Raw genomic sequence first — 21358 nt, forward strand, 5'->3', positions numbered from 1 at the left:
GATGCCCATGAGAGGCAGGATATCAGCACAAATATGCTCTGTTTCCATTAACTGACTGAACTGATCTTATAGAAAACTGTTTGAAAGTGTTTGTTAGTGGATCTTGAGTTGAGATTGTTTCACCTCAAAACATCTAATCGTCCTTATCCCTCACGAAAATGACCAGATGCAGAGGAAAGGCAATCAGTGCCACAGTATTTTCTTCAAATATTGATATCTGTAATTTGCTGTAAACAAACAAAGCTGCTGCCTTTTATGTTTTATGTTATGTTTTAAAGGTTCAGTGGAAACCTGAAAGCGAAGCAAACTGAGCAAAACATTTCAGAAATTCTAACCGGTGATGAAAGGTTAAAGGTTTTCAAGCAAGCTCTAAAAGTTCCCCTTGGATTTACCACTTTGGTAGTAAACCTCTTGCAAACACCTCTGCTGTTATTTGGAGCCAGATATTTCTTGATTCTGAATCAATGTGAAGGTGAGTCTTTGGTGGAGCCACAGTATAAAAATACATGGCAATCTGACAGCCTGTCAACAGAGACAACACGCAAACAAACGCACCCGCTGTGAACGTTAATATCTCGATATCTGCTGAGAGTCTGAATGCTTTTTAATTTGTGAGTCCTGTAGCCAGGAGCATTTAGAGAAACACTGACAAAGGAAAGAGTCTGACAGTGTTTACAGACTGAGGCCCTGACAGTTTATAATGGTATTTTCAATGTAACGTTTGGCCTTTTGTCCAAAACACAAGTTAAATCAGACCATTGACAAAGCTCCGGCCAGGATGACTCAGAGTTTTTGGTTTGTAACATTGTTGTTGTTGTTGTCAGGCAGAAAGAGTTGTATCTTCTTAGACTTGTTTTTACAGTTGGGATTATACCAGGTTATTCAGGGTCATAGTGTTACACTGCCTGTTGCTTTGCATGCCTTCAATAGTGTTTGACAGTGCTTTCACTTGGATGGATTTATTTTTTTAACTGAGGGGGAAAAAAGCATCAGTTTTAATAAATGTCTGTGTACATGTGGACTTGGCCCTGATGTTCCTGAATTTTATAGCAGCAGCCCTGAATCCCAGAAATCACATTTCTGTGAAACTAAACTGCAACAGCAGATAGGACATGTAATCACTGCAGGTTTGGTGTTTCACACATTAATGTCAGTGGAGTCAGTAGAAGGTGGTTGCAGTAGTTTTGGTAACTGTTGCTGAGGAGTTGGTAACCTTTGGTTTAAGTTAGGGTCAGATCCTGCTATTTAAAAAAAGTTAAATCTGAATGTGATTCACTTCATGGCCATGCTCACGATCAACCTATTTGCCATTTGCCAAACACATACATTCCCAGCGTATCCTTATTATGGTAATAGAAAAACATAATCCGTCTGTAATTATGTTTTTGTACAAAACACATTTCATCTGTTGCTATTTAGTTGCATAGACACATCATTTTGGAGGAGACAAGGTTTCATATTAGAGATGAATCCTTCGCCTCTTCACATGCATTGATTTCTGGCTGCTACAGCCACCAGCAAAGCTTCAAGTGGTTCTTCAGTCAGTGATGATGATGTATACAAACCACATTTTTCACCATAAAGGGCCTCTGGAGAGCTATTTATGCTTTTTAAGGTGTTTTTCTCTTCATTGCAGACCTCTTTTAAGTTGTTTGCTAGCACTTTGCCACTGCTCTGTAATTAGCAGAAGTTCTATCCGCCAGACGTAGCTTCCCTCTCTGCGGTGGCACTCTACACCCCTGATGATTTTTTTTTCTTTGCTCTTTCAGCCATGTCATATCGCCTACGGGGGATTTCTAGATTTAACAAGTCACTCACAGTTTGTGTGTCTTTCAGCCGTACCTGACAAGCAGGATGTGTGCTTGTCAGAGAGAAAAGGAGGCAAAAGTCAATATTGCTTGTTGAGTAAGAAAGCTAAAGAGTGAGAGGAAGAGAATAGAGTACAATACAGAGAGAAGCAACCTCCTATTCATTCTCTCTCTCTAGTTTCAAGATGGGGTCTTATTACTACCTAACTGCCTGAAGCTCTGTCTCCTCTATAGAGACAGAGAGTGGCAAAGAGAGTGTCAGACAATGATTAATTCTGAGGTAACACAAGAGGAAGCTGTGCTGATAAGGATATGTGCACCACTAAAGCACCACAACCTGGACTCTGTGCTTTTTCTTGGAGACCAATTTGTTCCTTTTTTTCCCCTTCTTCTCTTTGGGAAAATCTGAAAAAAAACAACGCATGTGCAAAAGGAATACATTAACTTTTCTATCTCTGTTGCCATATGTTTCCCATCACGTGTTATAATTGCTTTAATGGTGTACTTATTGTTGCTCGCATAGTTTGCTCTGCTGTGTGTCTCTCTGGGTTATGCTTCATGTTTTAGTTTTATTATGTCTTTTTTATTTAACAAAGTGTCAGACTTCTGTCCTCTTTTCTCAGTTTTAGTATTTTAGTGCACACGTATCTCGATGTACGTCAGATAGATGCAGATAAATGTCATATATCTGTTTCAATTAAAAGGAATAATCAGTGTTTGCCAAAAATGACTGTAGATCAAAGATGCTTTACATCGCAGCCAACCATTTTTTCAGACAAAATGCAATAAGCAGACTCTGTATTAAATGTTCCACTAGGACCAAAAACTGTCTCTTTACGATATCATCTACTTATGTTTTATGGCTGAGTGACGGCAGCACTCTGCAACTGGTCAACTGAGCCCATGAAATTGAGGGTAAACAGAGAGAAGGGCATTTTAGATCAGTGCAATCCCCACATTTATGATGCATAAAATGTCTTTCATGTTCATCTCAGTTAAATCGACTGTTGAATCAGTGTTGATGCGGCAGTTGGTCTAATTCTTAACTAAACTGATGCGTCTTTGCATTTGCTTACAGTAGGAAATCTCAGTGCTAATGTGATGCAGATTTAAACATTGGAGTAATTTTACAGATTGACACATGGGCACACTGTGAATGTTTATTGGGTGCGTGTCTATCAAGCTTTTTTGGCTCCTCAGGGCCAAATCTGGCTCTTTAGCTGTCAAAGCTCAACTATGTTTGTTTATCAACTGGTGTTTAACTGTGTCTGTCTTCTGTTTTCTGGAGAGCAGTTAGAGTACAGTTGGCTGTGGTGGTACAGTATGTAACCCACTTCAACTTTGAATGCATGATTTGGAGCAATATTTTGGATCTCCAGTTTATGAATCAAGTCATTTATTAAAAAAAAAAATCATTTAATTTACCTCAGCTCTTGTTTCACTGTCACACAGATGATCACTATCAATAATCGGTATTGTGAACCATTTGCTGCTTAGTTTATTTTCATGTTGGAGCTAAATAGCTCAAAGTGCACAGTTCTTCAGCCGTTTATACAACTCGACACCAGCATCCACCTGTTGGCTCTGAGTCTGGTTTCTCTTAGGGAGCTACACAGACAAACAACGAGGTCAGACTCTGATGAGAATAAATTTATGACACATGTCAGGTGACAGAGATCAGCCATATTGGGTCTGTGACAGAGACACTGGTTTCTAAGTCCTGGTGACAACTAAAACATCTGCTGCCTCTCCCCTTTCTTCTTTTAACTCTGATCCGCCATCATTACTTTGATGTTTTTTTTTTCTTATTTAGTTTGAACTTGATCAGAGTCAAATCATTTTAACTAATACGCTCTCTGTGTATTAGATTTTAACTGGTGTCCTGCCAACCTCATCTCCTTTCCAATCAGCCTTATAGTCAAGTGTTTACATCACAACCTTATCTTTCCCGACTACTGTGCTATATATAAACACCACTCCAGAGTATCCTGAGATTTAGTGCATTCCTTGTCATAGAAAACAAACAAATAAATAAAGATAATAAAAGTAGGGGGGAAAAAATCCCTGTATCCTGTTTACCTGGAGTGTCTAGAAGACGACCAAGGTTAGAAGGTGCGATCCTGATGCAAGGCTGACTGACAGATTGACACTCCTGCAGTTTTCAGTATCTTCTTCAACCACACAAGAGCCGCATATAGACGAGTGAGTCAGCGCTGCAATCATGGAGAAAACGTTTTGGGTGAAGGCGATCTCCTTGGTGGCTGCATTTCATCTTTCTGAGTAAGGGGGCTGTTTGAAACCTAGGTGCAGGTGGTGGCAGGTAGACTGGCACACACTACACTAGCAGGCTGATAACAGATATTCCACTGAAGAGAAGAGGCAGCACTCAGTGTGACTACATGTAGAGAGGTTTGTTCCAAAATGGGGGCATGCACCATTTGGGGGATAAAAAAAAAGTCATGTACTTTTCTAAAAATGATTGACAGCATAAATGTTTCACCTTCTGCCTTTAAAGGGGGTAGCGGGTTTAACCCAGTTGACAAAAGGCAGAACTCTTTCGAACACGGGCGGCTCTTCTTCTTATTAATTGCATAGGGAATATTTTTTCAAAGTGTGAATATGCTGAGAGAATTCAAAAATAAAATATGTATGTGCCAAGGCAGTAAAATTACCTCAATGCTTCATATGCAAAAGATTTTACTTCAGGGTGGTGAACTACAAACCCTACAGTTTCAGCGTGTGGCGTTCAGTGTTCACAGATGTTATTCTATCCGTCCCTCCCGCCCTCCTTTGTAATCTTTTTAAATACTCAGCAACTTGCGTGGAAGGAAGCATGCTGAGTGGGGACTGATTGTCATGCTGGAACTGAATGTGTCATTTGTAACTGTGACAGCAAACCTACCTGGAGCACAGAGCTGGGACAGAGAGCTGGAAGGAGAGCTCAGACTGATCACTTGAATGTGTCTCGGAGCTCAGCTAGAGGCCTTCCCCTGCTGCCATTACACACAGACAGATAGGCTGTGGGACCGCATGCAGGGCTCATTTACATGCCAGTTTTACTTTTGGCTGTTGTCTTGGTCTCTTGACAAACATGTCCTCTTAGTCAGACTAATTTAGCCAGATTTTAGCTGGGTCATATCAAATCAAATCAAACCAGGCTTTGTGTTACAACTTTGTCCTGAATCTTCTGATGCTGTGATATGCCAGGTTTTAATCTGGAATATGTATTGTGTTAACTTTGCATGTTGAAAAGTGACTAAATTATACCCAATTTACTAAACTTGTAACCATCTTCTGCCATTTGCAAAAACAGCATTTTACTTTATGGTAACAGATATGGTTTCATTGTGGCATTATGTGACAGGGGCCATGTAAAGCTAATGAGTGTGGTGTGAGGCCAAATCCCACCCACAGTCTCGTAATGGCCCTGGATTAGGATCACTTGATCAATAGATGATTTGATCTGCAACCAAAAGAAGAAAAAAAAAACACTGAAAAGGCTTGTGCCGCAAAAGAAACAAGAAACATTAGTCTGCATCGATTCCACACAACATTATTCTCATTATTCTTTGGATCCATTGGTGATATTGTCGACACACATCACCATTAGCCGCAGCTTGACAGTTCATGTGAGCTCGTCTGAGCCAAATCAGATTTTTTTTTTTTTTTGTGGTTTCTCGCCATGAGAGAGAAAAAAATGTTTTGTGTTTTGTTTATGTTTATGGTTCCAGAAATAATCTCATAATCATGCAATTTAATCTTTGTTACCAGAAGAGAAATTAACCCCACCTGATTCAAGGTCATAATCAGATCTAATTTTGTTGGTGTCTGTTTGTAATGAGATTTTCTGGATGGTGCTGTGGATTCAACCTCGAACTCAACCTCGCTAAAGGCAGTTTTTCAAGTGAGAATGTTTTTCTTTTGACAAATGTAGGCAGAGTGAATCCGTCCTGAGGATTAAATTGGTTAGAGATTTCTTTTTTAAAAAGAAAAAATATTGGGATCAATATCTCTTTGTATTAAAAAAATAATATTTAGACCTGAACCACTTTGAAAATACCAGTTTATGGTTGGATGAAGTTGTGTCTCAAAGACCTTCATCCAATCCTTATTTTAAAACGTGGTGGCTATAAGCAGATGGCACTTAACTGTACCTGAGCACTGCACATTACAGGCATTTAGCCGACTATATCTTTTAGTGTTATGGTGGCAATAGAAAGAATGCCTCCGGTGAACTGCCATCATTACAAACGCCATAAACACCAATAGAATTCAAAATGGAGATTAGCACTTATACTTAAGAATATTGTAATTTCATATTTCTTACTGTCTATTTTAATACAATCTCACATGTTTTTAGTTGATGTTATTATTCTTCAAGCCCATGCAGACTGTAAAGTGCTCCCCTCGACTCTGCCTAGCCCTTCATGTCCCAGAAATTCTCTCTGGTTTTGTTTTCTCACCTTTTTAAAACTTCTAAAAAAAATCTATTATTCTTAATTCTAAGTTTTTCATTTAAAAAGCCTTCAAACCATTTTTTCCAAAATGAGTATGACATTTTCAGGCGCTGAAAAATATGTAGAAATCGTGGTCAGTCAATAGGTAGTTAGTTGTGAAGAAAGGAGAGACAGTAGATGGGGTGTAGTAGAGTAGATCGTTCAAGTTTCAGCACTTTTAATCCATATGAACACCAATGAGGCATAACACTATGGTCATTGTGTTGGTCTCTCTTTTGCTGCCAAATACACAACAAACTGCAATGCACTGTGTATTCTGACACCTTTCTATCAGAACCAGCATGAACTTCTTCAGCAGTTTGAGTAACAGTAGCTGGTCTGTTGAATTGGACCACACGGGCCATGCAACCTTCGCTCCCCTCATGTATCAATGAGCCTTGACCCTGAGCCCTGACACTGTGGTTCACCACTATTCCTTCCTTGGACCAACTTCTTTTTCAGATGCTCCAACCCAGTCATCACAGTTTGGTCCTTGTTGTCAAACTCGCTCAAATCCGTACACTTGCCCATTTTTCCTGCTTCTAACTCATAATGTTCACTTGCTGCCTGATGTATCCCCACCCACTAACAGGTGGCATGATGAAGTGTTATTCACTTCCCCTTTCAGTGGTCATATTGTTATGTCTGATTAGTATAGTGCAGGTTTCCTCACTGAGCTCTGATCTGAGCTCTGGTTTTAGGGTAGGCCTCTTTAAGTTCTTTAATATGCTGCTCAAATGACTTTCTCCCTCCTGATGAATTTCAAAATGGACCATTCATTCCACAACACCAGTGCTCTGTTTGTGCCTGTGTGTGTGTGTGTGTGTGTGCGTGCGTGCCAATGCTAGGGGGCCAGGCAGCACATTAAGAGAGTGACTGGCAGATCTCATTTGGTGTTTAATTTCACAAGGGTGAGCTCTCGTCTACGAGGGCCCGTTAGCCTCGGGCTAACTAGCTGAACGATGTTGGTGTTTCCTTGTCAAGTGCTACTTACACTGACAGGACTTTGGCACTTGGTTACGTGGTAACTAAGTAACTGAAGCTATCCACTGCAATCAAATCTGTATGTGAAACCTCTCTTCAACCCCTTTTTAACCTTCAATGTTGTTGAGATATTTAAGCTAATTTTCTTGATAATACTCATCCGCCTGTACATGAAGTTGCACTAATCTATACATTTCACATTAGTGTGACAGAGTCTCATGTGAATACAATCATGAATTGTGACAAAACCCTCCCAAACCTTCAGTATCATCTGATGCTTCAGCTTTCACCAGTGCTGTGGAGCGTTTACTGTACTTTGGGCCACAGTGTTGGTTTTCTGGCTCACAGCTGAGCTTTCATCCAAGTTCATTTCCAGACACAGCAGGCAGCTGTTTTCAGTGAAAAGGTTCTTATGAACTCATTGTGAGCTACATACTCAGCCCCAAATGGAAGACAGACGAAGACAGCGATGAGCTGGTGAACATAGCAGAGCATTTATCAGCTACAGAGACGGATATATTTTTTCTCTGTCATTGAAACAGGAACATGATAGTTTTATATATTTTTCTCCTTAATTGTTACTTTTTATCACAATAGCGAAATTGTGAAGATGCACCATCAGCCAAAATTGGCTTGCCAGGGAGCAGGTCAATGTGAATTGTGATGCTGTTGTAATATTCAATATTGCAGTGAAGATCCACCTGCAGACATTTAACACCTCAGTCACCTGCACTGCTTGAGATGCATTGCATGTTTTCGTGTCCTTGTTTCAGTTCAATTGCAATCTTTATGGCCCCCTTAGGGAAATTTGTTTTCAGACTGGTTCTGTAGTAAAACACCCAATAAAGTCACATAATAAAGTATAAGACCACGGTGAAAACAATAAACACATTACCTGAAAGCGCAATTACACACATGACAAACTGCCGGATCGCGCAGCCCAACTGTAAAGACCTACATCAGCAGATCAGACCGGACGGGAGGTCAATGGTTTGATGGAGTCCTATAAATATTTCTCATCAGTGCAAAATGCCAAGTTCCTCTGGAGGTCAAACCCTATATGATAACCTGCCATAAATACTACTGAAGATATCCATGTTTTAATGGGACTGTATCTACAGTACTTTTTTTTTGTTCTTTTGTGTCCAGCATTATTTTTTTATGTCAATAATTTAAGGATGAATTTTATTCCAGTTGAAATGGATTGTCCTCCGGCTCATTCACTCCCATGCTGCATCATTTAAAACACGTTTTAAGGTGTTTATTGTTAAATGTTGAGGTGCAGCTGCTTGAGGTGATTTCTCCCTTTGTACACACCAGTATAGTGGGGATGGTGTGTGTATTTTTCCTGAAAATGTGTGCATGTTTTTTCAGTGTGAGAGCAGCAGTGAAATTGATCTTCTGAGTTTATATTCTAAGCTCCCAAACCACACTCCACCATTTGTGACGACTTCAGAGGCTTGTCTCTTTGTTGACATCAAAAGATTTTCTGTGTCCTTTGTAATAGATAATTATCCCCATCAGGGCAGGCTTTGATGTTTACGTAGTTGTATGTGTGTGTGTGTGTGTGTGCGGCATCTGTTCCATTGTGAATGCATGTGTGCATGCATGAACATCACTCTGCCAATTTGTTTTTGCATGTTTTGAATACACTCTTGAAATATAGATAACTACAGTAACAGAGTTGGATGTATTAATTCTTCCAGGAAATATGAATGATAATAACACATAATGATATTTTTTTGCCTTTATTGGGCTTCTCCTTTGTCATGTTTAGAAATTGCGACTCTATCTTAACACTGATTATGAACCTGTGTGCACCATGTTTTCTTTTTGAAGTCTAAGAACTATATTGTGTGTGTTGTGTTTTTACTTTTGCAGGTAGACACTCATGGGCAGCCTGGGTGTGTGGGCTGTGGCTGTGGCCACTCTGCTGGGAACCGCAGGGTGCTGGCTGGCTGAAGGGCACAAAGGGAGCAGGCGAGGCAGCTTGGATAGAGCCTCCTCCCAGGAACCACACTCCATGGTGAATATCCGGTGCAGCAACCACACACACACTCAGACACACTGACTGTACTGCTTCCCAGCATCACTCTCCATCCAGCAATAGGAACTCTTATGGGGATGTAAATCAGTTGTATCAAACAAATCAAATCAGCATCCAACAGAAAAATCAAGTTAGAAACAATGTGGTTTGTGCCAGTGTTGCTTTGGCAAGTCAGCTTGTTCATTTCAATATATAGAATAAGGTCACTATTTATGTAAGACCACTGTAAAACACCTTGATGTAAACCCACAGAAAATATGTTCTGTTCTCTCCCATTTCCCACATCACATCATACTATGGATATTTCACCTTGAAAGCTTAAGCTAGCAGCAATTCAGATATTATTCAAAAGTGGGTGCTGCACCAAATACTGTACATTCACAAATGATGACAAATCACACTAAAATGGATAAACTACCACTTGAATGACCCTAAATAGTTTTGGCATGACATTATTTCCTTATACGAGCTCCCTACACAGCTACTGGCTGTAAATGTTTTCATGCTGCAAGACTTTTCCAATATTATTCAGACTCAAAATGCATAAAAAACATGAGTGATCCGACCCACTTCAGACATAAACTACTTTTATTTAGTTTTGTCAAGCCAAGCTGATCTTAAAAATATCAATCAATAGCTCTTGCCCACAGAATAGCCACCGCTGGGTATCATTAAGTCATTGAAAAACACCACAGAAGTTGGCTGCAGAGGCTGCTGATTTAATTTATTATAGTACATTTAACATAATATACACAGTAACAGATTTTTGATGTAACCCTGCAGCTATTAATTGGTGCCTCGTGGAAGATTTGAGTGTGATGATGGACCTCTGTTTTATTTATGATGCAGGGGCCACAGCAGCGCTTTAGGTTTAGCCTCAGTGCAGCGTGATGGACAAATCTTTACTCTGTCTTTGTCTCTCACTTCCTCTCGGTCTCTCTTCTCCCTTCTGAAGAGAAGAGGGAATTGACAGGAAGAGAAACTGGCAGACAGGGAGGACGAGAGGTTAACTATCGCTCACAAGGACGCCGTTTGGTCATGGCAGCTGAAAGAGAGAATCTATTAGCACAGTGAAATCAGTGGTCCCTGCTTCGACATTTACTGTGTCTCAAAATGTAGTCTCCTCCTCCTCCTCCCTGCAGAGTGTGTTTGTTGACTCAAGTTTACAAAGTGACAAAGTTTTCCACTCGTAGATTAAAAACCAGAGCTAGCTGGGAGCGTTTGAATAGATTTGTAGCAGTGTTTACAGTGTTGGTAATTTCGAGCTGTAGATAAACACAGATGTGAAAATGAAAAGGTGTTCTGAAACCTTTTATTATTCAATTTATTTCTGTGAGTTCTTCTTCCTCCTCTGCCTGTGGTCAAGGCCAATGAACCCTCTTATTATTACTGTAAAAGTGGAATATTGTGGTTGAATAATACCAGATGAAAGCAGATTTAAAATGTAGTGAGCAAGGGCAAGAGCAAGACTGAATTCACCTCGGCTAACAGATTCTACAGTATGTACTTAAGTAGCACAGCATCAGCTCGCACCTTCAGTCCTCAATCCTAGCTATTTAGTAAAAAATGGAAAGGACTGAGGGGGAGTGGAGTTGCAGATGTATGTGTGATGTACCCAGTGGCTTTATGGTGACATGAGGTAGACTAACTAACTGCTCAGTGTCACTGTTTGTCAGAGCTAATCTCAGTCTGCAGTGGAGATGTACAGACATGACTTTTGTCTGCACTATTTCTATAAGAGACAAAAACATATCTGTTTAATGCAACACAGCTCCTCAGCACCTACCAATACATCCTCCAATACTATGATAGACTCTCAAACAACGTGAGTAGAACCCTTCATGAAGGAGAAGGTGTTTAATGTTGTATTGAGTGTACATTTGTAAGTGCACAAGGTGAAAAGAGCCTGTTTGTCATTCATCAGTAGTAGTTGTTGTAGTAGTAGTAGTAGTAGTAGTAGTAGTACTGTATGTTCTGTTTTGCTGGAGTCAACAACATGTTGCACATTTCAAATTACATTAGTTCGTAGCTCTGTCTTTTATTTGAGCTCTTTTGTAGTTAATTCCACAGTTGAAGGTTTTCTGCTGTGTGTGCAAAGTAGTGGTTAACCTCACTTGTTTATTGGCCCTACATGTCCTGAGATATCTCATTGTGCCCATGTGTTGAGTGTTTGTGTGTAGAGGTGCGGAGGGGAAATAAGTCTCTGAGGTGTTTCTCTGCAGATATCTGTGAAAGCTCGTCAACATAACCGTCTAGTTTTTAGGAGCCAGGCCGAACGAGCGTAGAAATCAAAGGTCTCCCAGACAAGGTTCAGAGCCACAGTGGGAAGGTAACGGTATAAAAGCCATTCAAAACTGATAAGTTATGAATGGAAAACACCGATTATTAAACCTTGAAAATCACAAATGAACTCTCTGCTGCTGAAACTCTGATCCCAAATAGTGTGAAATTTGAAAATGAGAGTGGGTCATGATCATTACACTTCATCAGTTTGTGTGTGTGCTCCTCTCATAACATTTTTTTTGCATGTGCAACTGTGAACAAACTGTGTTCTGCGCGTCTCTGTGCGACAATGGGTTTACCGCTTCAAAGGCAGTGTTGGGTTGCAGTCTGAGCTTTGTTTGTTCATCCATTTATACCATTTTTAGATAATTGCTGAAACACCTCTAGGGTTGTTTCTGGATGAGTTTACCTGAATTCACCTTCTATCTTGATGGAGCACAAGACATTTGTGGCTTAGGGGAGGAAAAAGAGAAAAGATGAGCCCCTCGAGCAAACGGGTTCCTGGCAAGCAGGAATGAGCCCCTTAACAAATGTTGTCTGCATAACAGAAACACAAAGTCCCAACAGATTGTGAAAAAGACATAGGCACAGACAGTCGCACACACCACACAGCCCTGAGGTCGCCCTAATTCTTTGTGAAATGAAGCATGTAAACCCCCTGGTCTGTTCTAAGTCTGACTCACTTTGGGCTTTGCCAAGTTTGGCAGTCAGCTGTAGAGTGTCATTTTGCCTTGGTGGTTCTCTCTCCTGAGATCCCTTGATGCCCTCCTTTCACCCCCCACTCCCACAGCTACCCCCACCTCCACTTCCACCCCCCACAGGCCAGAATCTGAACTTAAAATAGATGTCAACCAATGCCAGACTTTAAAGTCGACCCTGGAGTGAATCATGCAAATTCGTAAATACACATGATTATGCAGGATGCACTTTGAAAGCCTCTGGGAATGAATAACTAGTGCCAGATTTCTTTCTTTTCAGTTTTTTTTTTCTATGACTGAAACCCTCCTCCTCCCTAAAAAAAAAACAATAGTACACATGTAAATGGAGGAACAGTAGAATCTGTTAGGGGTGGAACAATCTGAAAAATGATGAGAAAGAGAAGTAAAGCAGCAAAAAAAAAAAAGAGAAAAGAATCCAACTAAAAGCTTTTCGACTTCTGGGGAAGATGCTGGATCCCTGCAGAGCAACCAAGTTCCTTGAAGTGTGTTTACAAATCCATGTAGGGTTAGTGACGGCTTTGGTTACAATTACAGTATATATTTCCACAGATGCAAAGATGCCATAGAGCATCTGGACCAGAATATTAACATTATACTTAGGTCAGACTGCATGAAAGACCTGAACAGTAAGATAAAGAACAAGATAATGATAGAAAAACACATTATGATTATTATTCAGACGCTGCTTTGTTGGGAGTCAAAGAGGTTTAATAGTTACACTTGTGTGTAAACACACATTTTTAGTATCCTGACCCCTGACACTGACCCTGTCAGCTGCGTATTTGGTATGATTTGGTTTTGGGAGTGGCCTCCATGAAGAGTGGAGAAAAGAGTGGAGTGGTTAAATGATTTTTCAGGAACCACATACTGTAGTAAGAGGGGATTGTGCTCATTGGATAAAAGCTGTAGGAGTAAAAGAGAGTTGTGAAGTGAATAAAAAAAAGGAATAACTGCAGGAACAATGAAAATGGGAAGAAAAAAAGAAAATAGTCCTCTCTCCGTCAATGCAGGCTGTTTCAGTAGTGGGGCTACCCTGCTACATTTACATTTTGATTATGACTTGTGCCTTTAAAGCTTTACTTTTTATTACATTCAGTCCCTGGAGGGTTAGTTCACAGTCTCTCCAGGTGTCTCTCGATAATTTGTGCTTAAACCTGTAAAAAGCCTCTCAGGTATATACTAGAACATAACATATCCAGTGCAATATGAAGAAATAACTTGACATCTTGTGTGTTTGTAGCTTCTGTTATGTGACAAATTCTTACTTTACAAGACGGTTCTGGGTTACACTGAGTGTAGTTTATACACAACGGGGCCAAATATGTGCTGATTATGTTGTAACAAACTTAGACAGAGAAAGTTTTTGTTGCTGAATTATCTCTTGTGGTTGGTGATGTCATACACCGTGTGATCAAGGATATTGTAAGTGTCTATAGTTTTACACTTTACAACTGGTATGACATAAAACAGCTACAAATGTTTTCAGATCATCAAGAAAACAAAAATAATTGATAAACAATAGGGGGGAGTTTGTGATGTGTTGGTGCCTGTTGAATTCCAATGTATCCACCACAACAGGAGAAAAATCAAAGGAGCAGAGTAGGCGGAGTAAACAAAAATATGAAACAGCTTTCAGATAAGTTAGATGAGAGACACAAACAGGGAGTTACTTGAGAAAGGAAAAAAAAAAGATTGATATTGCACGACAGTGTGCAGCAACTGCTATGTGCAACATAACACACAGATTTCTATTTGTATGTGTGATGTTTATTGAAAAGCTCTTGTTGCTCTTGTCTTGCTGGTTGTTGTTGAATGAAATATAAATGATCGTTTGAACCAAAAACAGGCGTGAATTGAATTGAATGTTGGCTTCAGGGATCAGTATCAAACTGTGAGACAATCAAAGATTATAAATAATACAACAACAATAAAATCAAATGAATAGAACTGTGTTTCTTAATACAACTTGACAATTCCCACCATAGTATAAGGACAGATTGTGTCAAAATGTAACTTGGCCACTTGGGATAATAATGCATTTACTGTATTGAGCTTTCGTGCTATTTTTATGCCAGGGGAAGTCTTACTACTTCCATACGTTGCCAGTGTTTTTCTTTTTTTCCTCTTGGCTGTTTATTGTTTAACTCATTAAGTAGTTTGTTGGCACTGAATTACTGTTTGATAAGACAGAAGCCTTTTCTCTAAGTAACAGACATCAGGGATTCATTATTGAATGCCTATAGATGAACTCAGACGTGTACAGGTTCTGTTTTCTTTCCTCAGTCCATCAGCTTGGTCCTAATCAGACAGTATCTTTAAAAAGGTCAAAGTATCAATATGCTCTTTTATATCAGGCTTAAACTGAGGCTGCTGCTTAACAAATAGACTGAAGCTGCAACGCTGACTTGGCATACAGGCAGCTAATTCTAGCAGAGTGTTTTGTTGTTGACTGGAATTAAGAGCCAGAGAGAGATGGAGAGAGACGGAGGGAGAGAGTGGGTACATATAAACATATGGGTCCTTGAGTAAAAAGTGCCTGCATAGCAACGCATATAAGAGAGAGGGAGGGAAAGGCGTTTTCAAACAGACTCTGCTGCGACAGCCACACAGCTTGTCTTGAATCGCCCTGCTGTTCAAACGCATTCCCACAAAATGTGAGTCTCGGTGGCAGCAATGTCAGATTCCTGCTTTGTGTGGGTGTTTAAATGGCGTCTAATATGGAGGCATGTGGCACATACATGATAGGTGGCCATTGCATGAGCACTGTGAAGTAGTAATGCTGCGTTCTAGAGGCCTAACTCGCCCTGAGAATAATTCATGATGTGTCGTATAAACTTGGACGTAAAGGAAGGGAAACAAGAGCAAAAGCCATCTGAGGAGGTCAAAAGGTTAAAACATTCAGAATCTTTTCTCTTCCCTACTGCGCAAACCTCTCAGCAGTTCTCATGATCTTACCACATAATCCTATCCGCTGGGCAAGCATGGTATGTAGAAATACACCCACCCTTAATCAGCATCCCTCACAAAGAGGAAATATAGCATAAGATCCCTGAGTCTAATTGAGACCCAGTGGGTTTGCCACGTTTGCCCAAATGAAATTCTGTTGGCAGTCATTTACATTTCTCCATCGGTTGAGCTTGACAGACACGACTAAAGAGAAACATACAAATCATCTCCTCATCAGCTGTGTGTGAATGTGCGTATATGCTTTAAGGAGTGACACTGCACTAGTACTACACTCTCCTTCAGTTACTATTACGTATTCAGTGTTTCCTGTATAGTCGCTGCTTCGCTGCTGCTACATTATCAGCGTCAGCGCAGAAATTTCACACCATCATTAAAATCAGTGAGTGAGTTTGACACACTGAGACTGTTTTCATGCATCTGGTGAGAATAATAAGTTCACCTGAAACTGAATATGTTCACATGTGCTATTTATAGATTCAGGTAAATTGATGTGTGATCACAGACTTCATTTTAGAAAATGTATTTTATCTCAAAACATGAACTATGTACAAGGTCATAGTGAGTATTCAATAGAATAGAAGCTTAATGACCCACTGTGGCTATACTGTTGAGAAAAAGTGAAATCGCTTAAAATCAATGTCAAAAACTCATGATTATATCAATGTAATATAATGACACTAAAGTAATTTAATCTGAAGCTATTCTGACTTCTATGAATGCACGTCTTTTGTTGTACTGTTGCCTCAACAGCTGCTAAAAAGAATATTGTAGGGAAACACTGATGCTCAGAAGAAGATGGCAAAACAAACCCCGGAGAATGGTGGCGAGGAACGAACAGTATTTTTAGAAAGAGGCACTCAGCCTCTCTTTCACCCCTATGCTTGGTTTGATTCTCTAATCAATTGATCAAACAGCAGCACTCAAGATGATGGAAGGCGGTGCTGATGAGTACACTCAATTTTATCCTGCCATCATGAGGAAGCACGTCCGCAATTAAGATGGACAGATGGCAGAAAGAGAAGGGGATAGAGATGTGGAGACAAAAGAGGAAGCAATGACAGGAGGCGCTAAAACTGCTGGGTTTCTCGTGAGGCTCTCGGTCTCCGGGGAATCTGTGAAGGCCCTCGCAGACACACGTGTTTTTATCACTGAGCCTCATTACCGGTGACATCTTCACTGAGGGACAAGAACGCAAAATGTCACAACACTTCAATTGTTGCCACGAATTGGCTCCTACACAAGCAGCGTCGCGTCGGACGACTTGTTTCTGTTCTATTTTTAAACGGCGTGTTGAGCCTTTGTTTTGCCACTGTACGTTAAAATTGCATTTCAAGTTCAGATACGTTCATGCACGGCGTCGTTCTTGGCGCTTTAACAAGCACAAGTGATCAGTGGCTGACAAGTACACAATGTGCACCGACTTGTGCGCGCAGACACTGCACATGTTGGATGAATTCCTGCTTGTGATGACCGATAAAATGCATTTTCATCATCATGGCGACGTGAACGTGTCCAATAAACGGCTCACAAAAGACTGTCTGAAATGTGATGCAATTGAAACGCTCATTTTCTGTAGACATGCCATGCAGAGTTTTCCAGCTGCAGCGTCTGAGCCAAATGAAAGAGAGGTTTTGGTTTCCGTTATGATCAGGCTGCAGCCTCACACACACACACACACACTGTGGACAGCACAGAGGTGGTGATGTAGACCAGAGAATTGAATCTTTTACTCAAGTTGACAGCAACTACACGTGTAGCACTTTTAAATGTAATCAAAACCTTTTGTGAGTAAAAAGCCAGTAAGAGTCCTCCATCACAGAACCCATTCAGCGAGCTCCAAACACAGAGAAAAGCAATATTTTCCGCTGCTCACATCCACTGCAGCGTGTTTTACACAACCACAGGGCAACTGTTAAGCTTGTTAAGTTGAGGTTCACCAGTTTTTTTTAAGCAGTAAAAACACAATCAGATTTGACTGGTGATTCCAAACCTGCACTTTTATATCTCAGTGGCCACAGAAAGTGACGTTATGGAGAGTCTTGTTTGTAGGGACTTACAACTACAGGGCGAGTGTGTGCATGCAAGAGAGAGCGTGTCACAGAGCGGGGAAGAAGGTGAGCTAGTGAACCTGACCTATTGCACACAGTGTCTCAGTGAACTAATGCTTACAGGACACTGCTGCCTCACTTTTCGACCTGACCATAACCTGTGATATTCTCTCGTGAGTTTAACCCAAACTTGCCCGACCTCTGTAATCCGTGGGTTACAAGTCAACCGGTGCATCGCCAACAGATAGAGTCCTTCCTAAATGTTTTTGACAAGATTATCCAGCAATTAAATGAAAGTTGCATTTATTTTTGATGAATTTGAAACTGCACACCACGTCTAAGAAATAGGGCTGATAAATAAACCATCATTCATCCTCGTGGTGTCGAGAGTTTGACATCCAGATAAACATTCCTGTACAATATTGCCCACATCTGACATCATGCAGCCTGTTGACAAGTGGATTTCCAATTGGCTGATTGAATAGACTGTGGGATCCAATTTGTAAAGGTCTTCTCGTTTCTCCACTGTCATCCACCGCACATTGTCACTCACTCACTCTTTGTCATCCTCAGTTCATCTGTTCACCTTTGTTTTGTGTCGTCTCTGTCTGAGCGAGAGCAAAGGCGGAAAAGTCTCGCTAACGAATGGTCTGCAAAAAGCTGCACAAAGGGCTGTTTTTGTCTCACTCTTCCGAGCCTGTAATAACCCCCCTTTTTGTGTGTGTGTGTGTGCTCTCTATTTGCAGGAGGGGAAAGCAGACGGGAACATCGATCAATGTGAGTACACTTACTGTGTTCAAAACAAACAGCATTTTTCAAAATATGCCATGTTGTATTCCATGACAAAATCTTTTTTTTGTCCTTCTACTTCTTCTACTGTTATTCTGGCATGCACTTTGGTTTTTCTGATTTGCTTGGAAATGCTGCTGGAAAGTCATTCAGATCTAAATGGCTTCCACAAAATGGACCATGCAGCCTCTTATGGGGTGAGGGGGGGGGGGGGGGGGCTGTGATAATGATATGACTGTAGCAATCTGAAAAATCCCACTTGTTACTGCATCACATCCATTGCTCTGCTGTCCTCGGGGGAAGTCTTTGAGAACATTTCAGATTTCCATTTTGAAAGCATTTCAGTTGTCAGTGCCAAGAGATAATCTGCCAAGCAGTTGTAGGACACAGACGTAAGCCTGTGTATTCAGCTGCACATGACATTTCGCACTAGATGTGTATAACTTATAGTGGGAGTCATTTCATTAATGATGCAAACTCAACTCCACTGCATCCTGCCATCCTCCCTTAACTTGACAGATAAAAAATAGAGGCACCTACCATCACTCATTCCAAGTGACAACTTGTCTGTAAGTTGAAAAATATATTTGTCACTAGAATAATTATTCAGCTGTCAACCGTCTTCAGTCCCCTGTCAGAAATTATGACAGGGACCCTCAGTAAGAGCGTGGCGATGTTTGTTTGGCTTGTTTTACAGTGATTGCTCCGACAGCTGATGCCTTATAAATAAGAGCAGATTATTCTTAACTGTGAACCTCCGGATAACAGTGTGTGTGTGTGTGTGTGTCCACACGGTGTTAAAGCTGTGTTCTTCACTCACCCGTCTTGTTCATATCTGACAGATGCGCCTCTATTTTAATCAATCCAGCTGTCTGCACACACAACATGTCATGTACACAGACTGTAGCTCTATTGATTGCATTGGGATGTGGTGATGTACGATTCCATACTGTACCTACACACACTCACAGGCCTCTGTTGTTGTTGTTGTTGCTCTGCTGCTAACACAACATCTTCCATGTGGAGCCGGTGGCTTTTAACACCGAACCACTGACCCAACTGATCTGCTCTGCCATCTGAGCTGCAGCTGCAACAAGCAGATCTAGGTTAGCAGTGCCGACACTACGCTGAGTTCATCTAAAATTTTGATACCACGGCTCTGCCAAGAAGGGGTGTTGAAGTATTAACCTAGAACCTTAGTGTTTGAATAATGTTTAAATGTTTTACTCTCAAGTGTAGTTTATTTTAATGTTTCGATATAAATGTGCTGATTGATACTGTATTGAGCTCTGGCGACATAAAGATACACAGGTGCTGGTGTTTTTATGGCCTTTTCCTCTCTTACTAGTGCAACGTGTGCATCAATTCTCAGTTTCTCACTACGAAAGAAACCGAGTTCTAGTTCAGGATTGAATGCAATTTTGAACAGATTCTGCTCTTGGTTGATAAAGGTTCAGGTTGTGGCTGAGGAGTTGGTCTTAATGAGTTACTCCTGGCAGCCAATTGTGTCTGTATCCTTTGATTTTTTTTCACATTTGGTTTCTTTTGCATTTAGGGATTCAGTTGTTTTACACCAGTGTTAGTGTCTGGCTTCGTTGCTATAAAAGGTGTTTGTCATGCTGCTGTATTGCTGGCACTCATGAAAGCTAAGCATTCACATGTTTTTTGTTTTGTTTTGTTTTTTTTCTTCTGGGCCTTGCTGTTCTGTGTGTTTTTCTGTATTTTAGTCCATGGCAGGGAGGCTGAGCGGTTTGTGTGCAAGTTAGTGTAACAACTATCTTTCCAGGGCTGACTGCTTCCGATTTGACAAGTGACTTCCTCTGAAAGCATCAGGTCCATTATGATGTGTTGTCTTCACATCCAGAGAAAAGCACTGTTCCTATTGCACCTGATCATGACCCAGATGATTTCTTTTGTTCATGTGTATTATTCAACATCCACATCCACTGAAGCATATTGGCCTTTTTAGTTGATTTCCTTTTAACACCATTACATATGTAGTTTGTGATAATTGCTTTTTCTAGCTGCATCCTTTTCTGGGAGGTGATCCTGTGACAGGCACTTTTATTTACACTTTCCACCCATGTGTATGTACACTATATATACAGTATATAGCTATATAAATAGCAACGTCTTTCTTACAGCAGCACATAAAGACATTTTGTCAGAAAACTGATTTGGTATTCAGTCACAGGAAGTTGATGGGAACACCAGAAGGGGGGAAACAAAGGGGCTGAAGGTCATGGCATCGTATTTACATAAACTGGGCCCCTGTCATTTTAATAATATTTGTCTCAGGAGCCTAAAGTCCAAAGGACAAAGTGATTTCTGCACTGGATTTGTGCACAATGACTTTTCTGTCCTTCTAGGTTTTCCCCTGTGAATGTGAAGGTCTGTTGACATGTGGAAACTGCTGTACAACCATTCATAATAATGAGCATTGAATACCAATAATCAGGGTTTTGCTGCCTCTGGAGCCTTTTGATTGTTGTCAGATAAACAGAAAGAGAAGAAAACACATCACCATCTTCATCTTTCCCCAAACACCACACTGGGTATTCAAACCAGCAACTTTGCAGGTTTTTTTTTTTCTTCTGTTAGGACACTGTTGTCGTCTTCATTTACTGTATCTGGTTCACCAGATCACTTCCTGTTTACTGATGTGAGTCTGTTGTTGCAGTGAGCCGTTACAACAGACAAGGTGATAATAGGACATGATTGTGGCTGACAGTCACTTACTGTACTGTATATTTACATCAGCAGTAAGTGTGTTTGATTGTGTTAATGACGTGTTCGTCGATTGTGTTCGATGTCAGCAAGAAAAAATAGGCTACGTTTTTTGTATTGTTTTTTGCAATAGTATGACTTTCAAGTCGGGCAGAAATACATGAAAGAATCCTGCAACACTTGGAGTGAGGAATTGACTGGGCTATAATAGAATTCATGATTAATAAATAAATAAATAGCTTGGTTGCCTAGCTTTCCCATGTTTTCTGCTTTGACACAATAGTCTACGTAAACAGATACAGTATGTATAGGCTCCCATGTCTGTTGGTGTGAGCTGTGAGTCTATATTGTTATGTGCATCTGCAGTGCAGTGTTGATATCAGCTACCTGTGCTGACTATATCAGCCTATGGCTTAGTCTTATTGTCATTTTTTTTTTGCTTTGCTGAGCACTTTTATAATACACTGGCCTTAAGATATGAGAAATTATT

At 40.5% G+C, this 21358-nt stretch overlaps 1 protein-coding gene across 1 annotated transcript in view; it reads left to right on the forward strand.

Moving 5' to 3' along the window:
• Positions 1 to 9179: 9179 nt before the first annotated feature.
• The window catches only part of fstl4 (follistatin-like 4), a gene marked incomplete at both ends in the record, with an annotated part of 174002 nt that continues 161823 nt past the window's right edge, over positions 9180 to 21358 (forward strand). Inside the window, 2 exons of the mRNA XM_083986585.1 lie at positions 9180 to 9314; positions 18099 to 18129. Coding sequence (XP_083842711.1) covers positions 9180 to 9314; positions 18099 to 18129 — 166 coding nt within the window. The remainder of the gene's footprint in view (positions 9315 to 18098; positions 18130 to 21358) is intronic.

Source organism: Trachurus trachurus (genome assembly GCF_905171665.1).
Source record: "Trachurus trachurus genome assembly, chromosome: 14".
Classification (NCBI taxonomy): domain Eukaryota; kingdom Metazoa; phylum Chordata; class Actinopteri; order Carangiformes; family Carangidae; genus Trachurus; species Trachurus trachurus.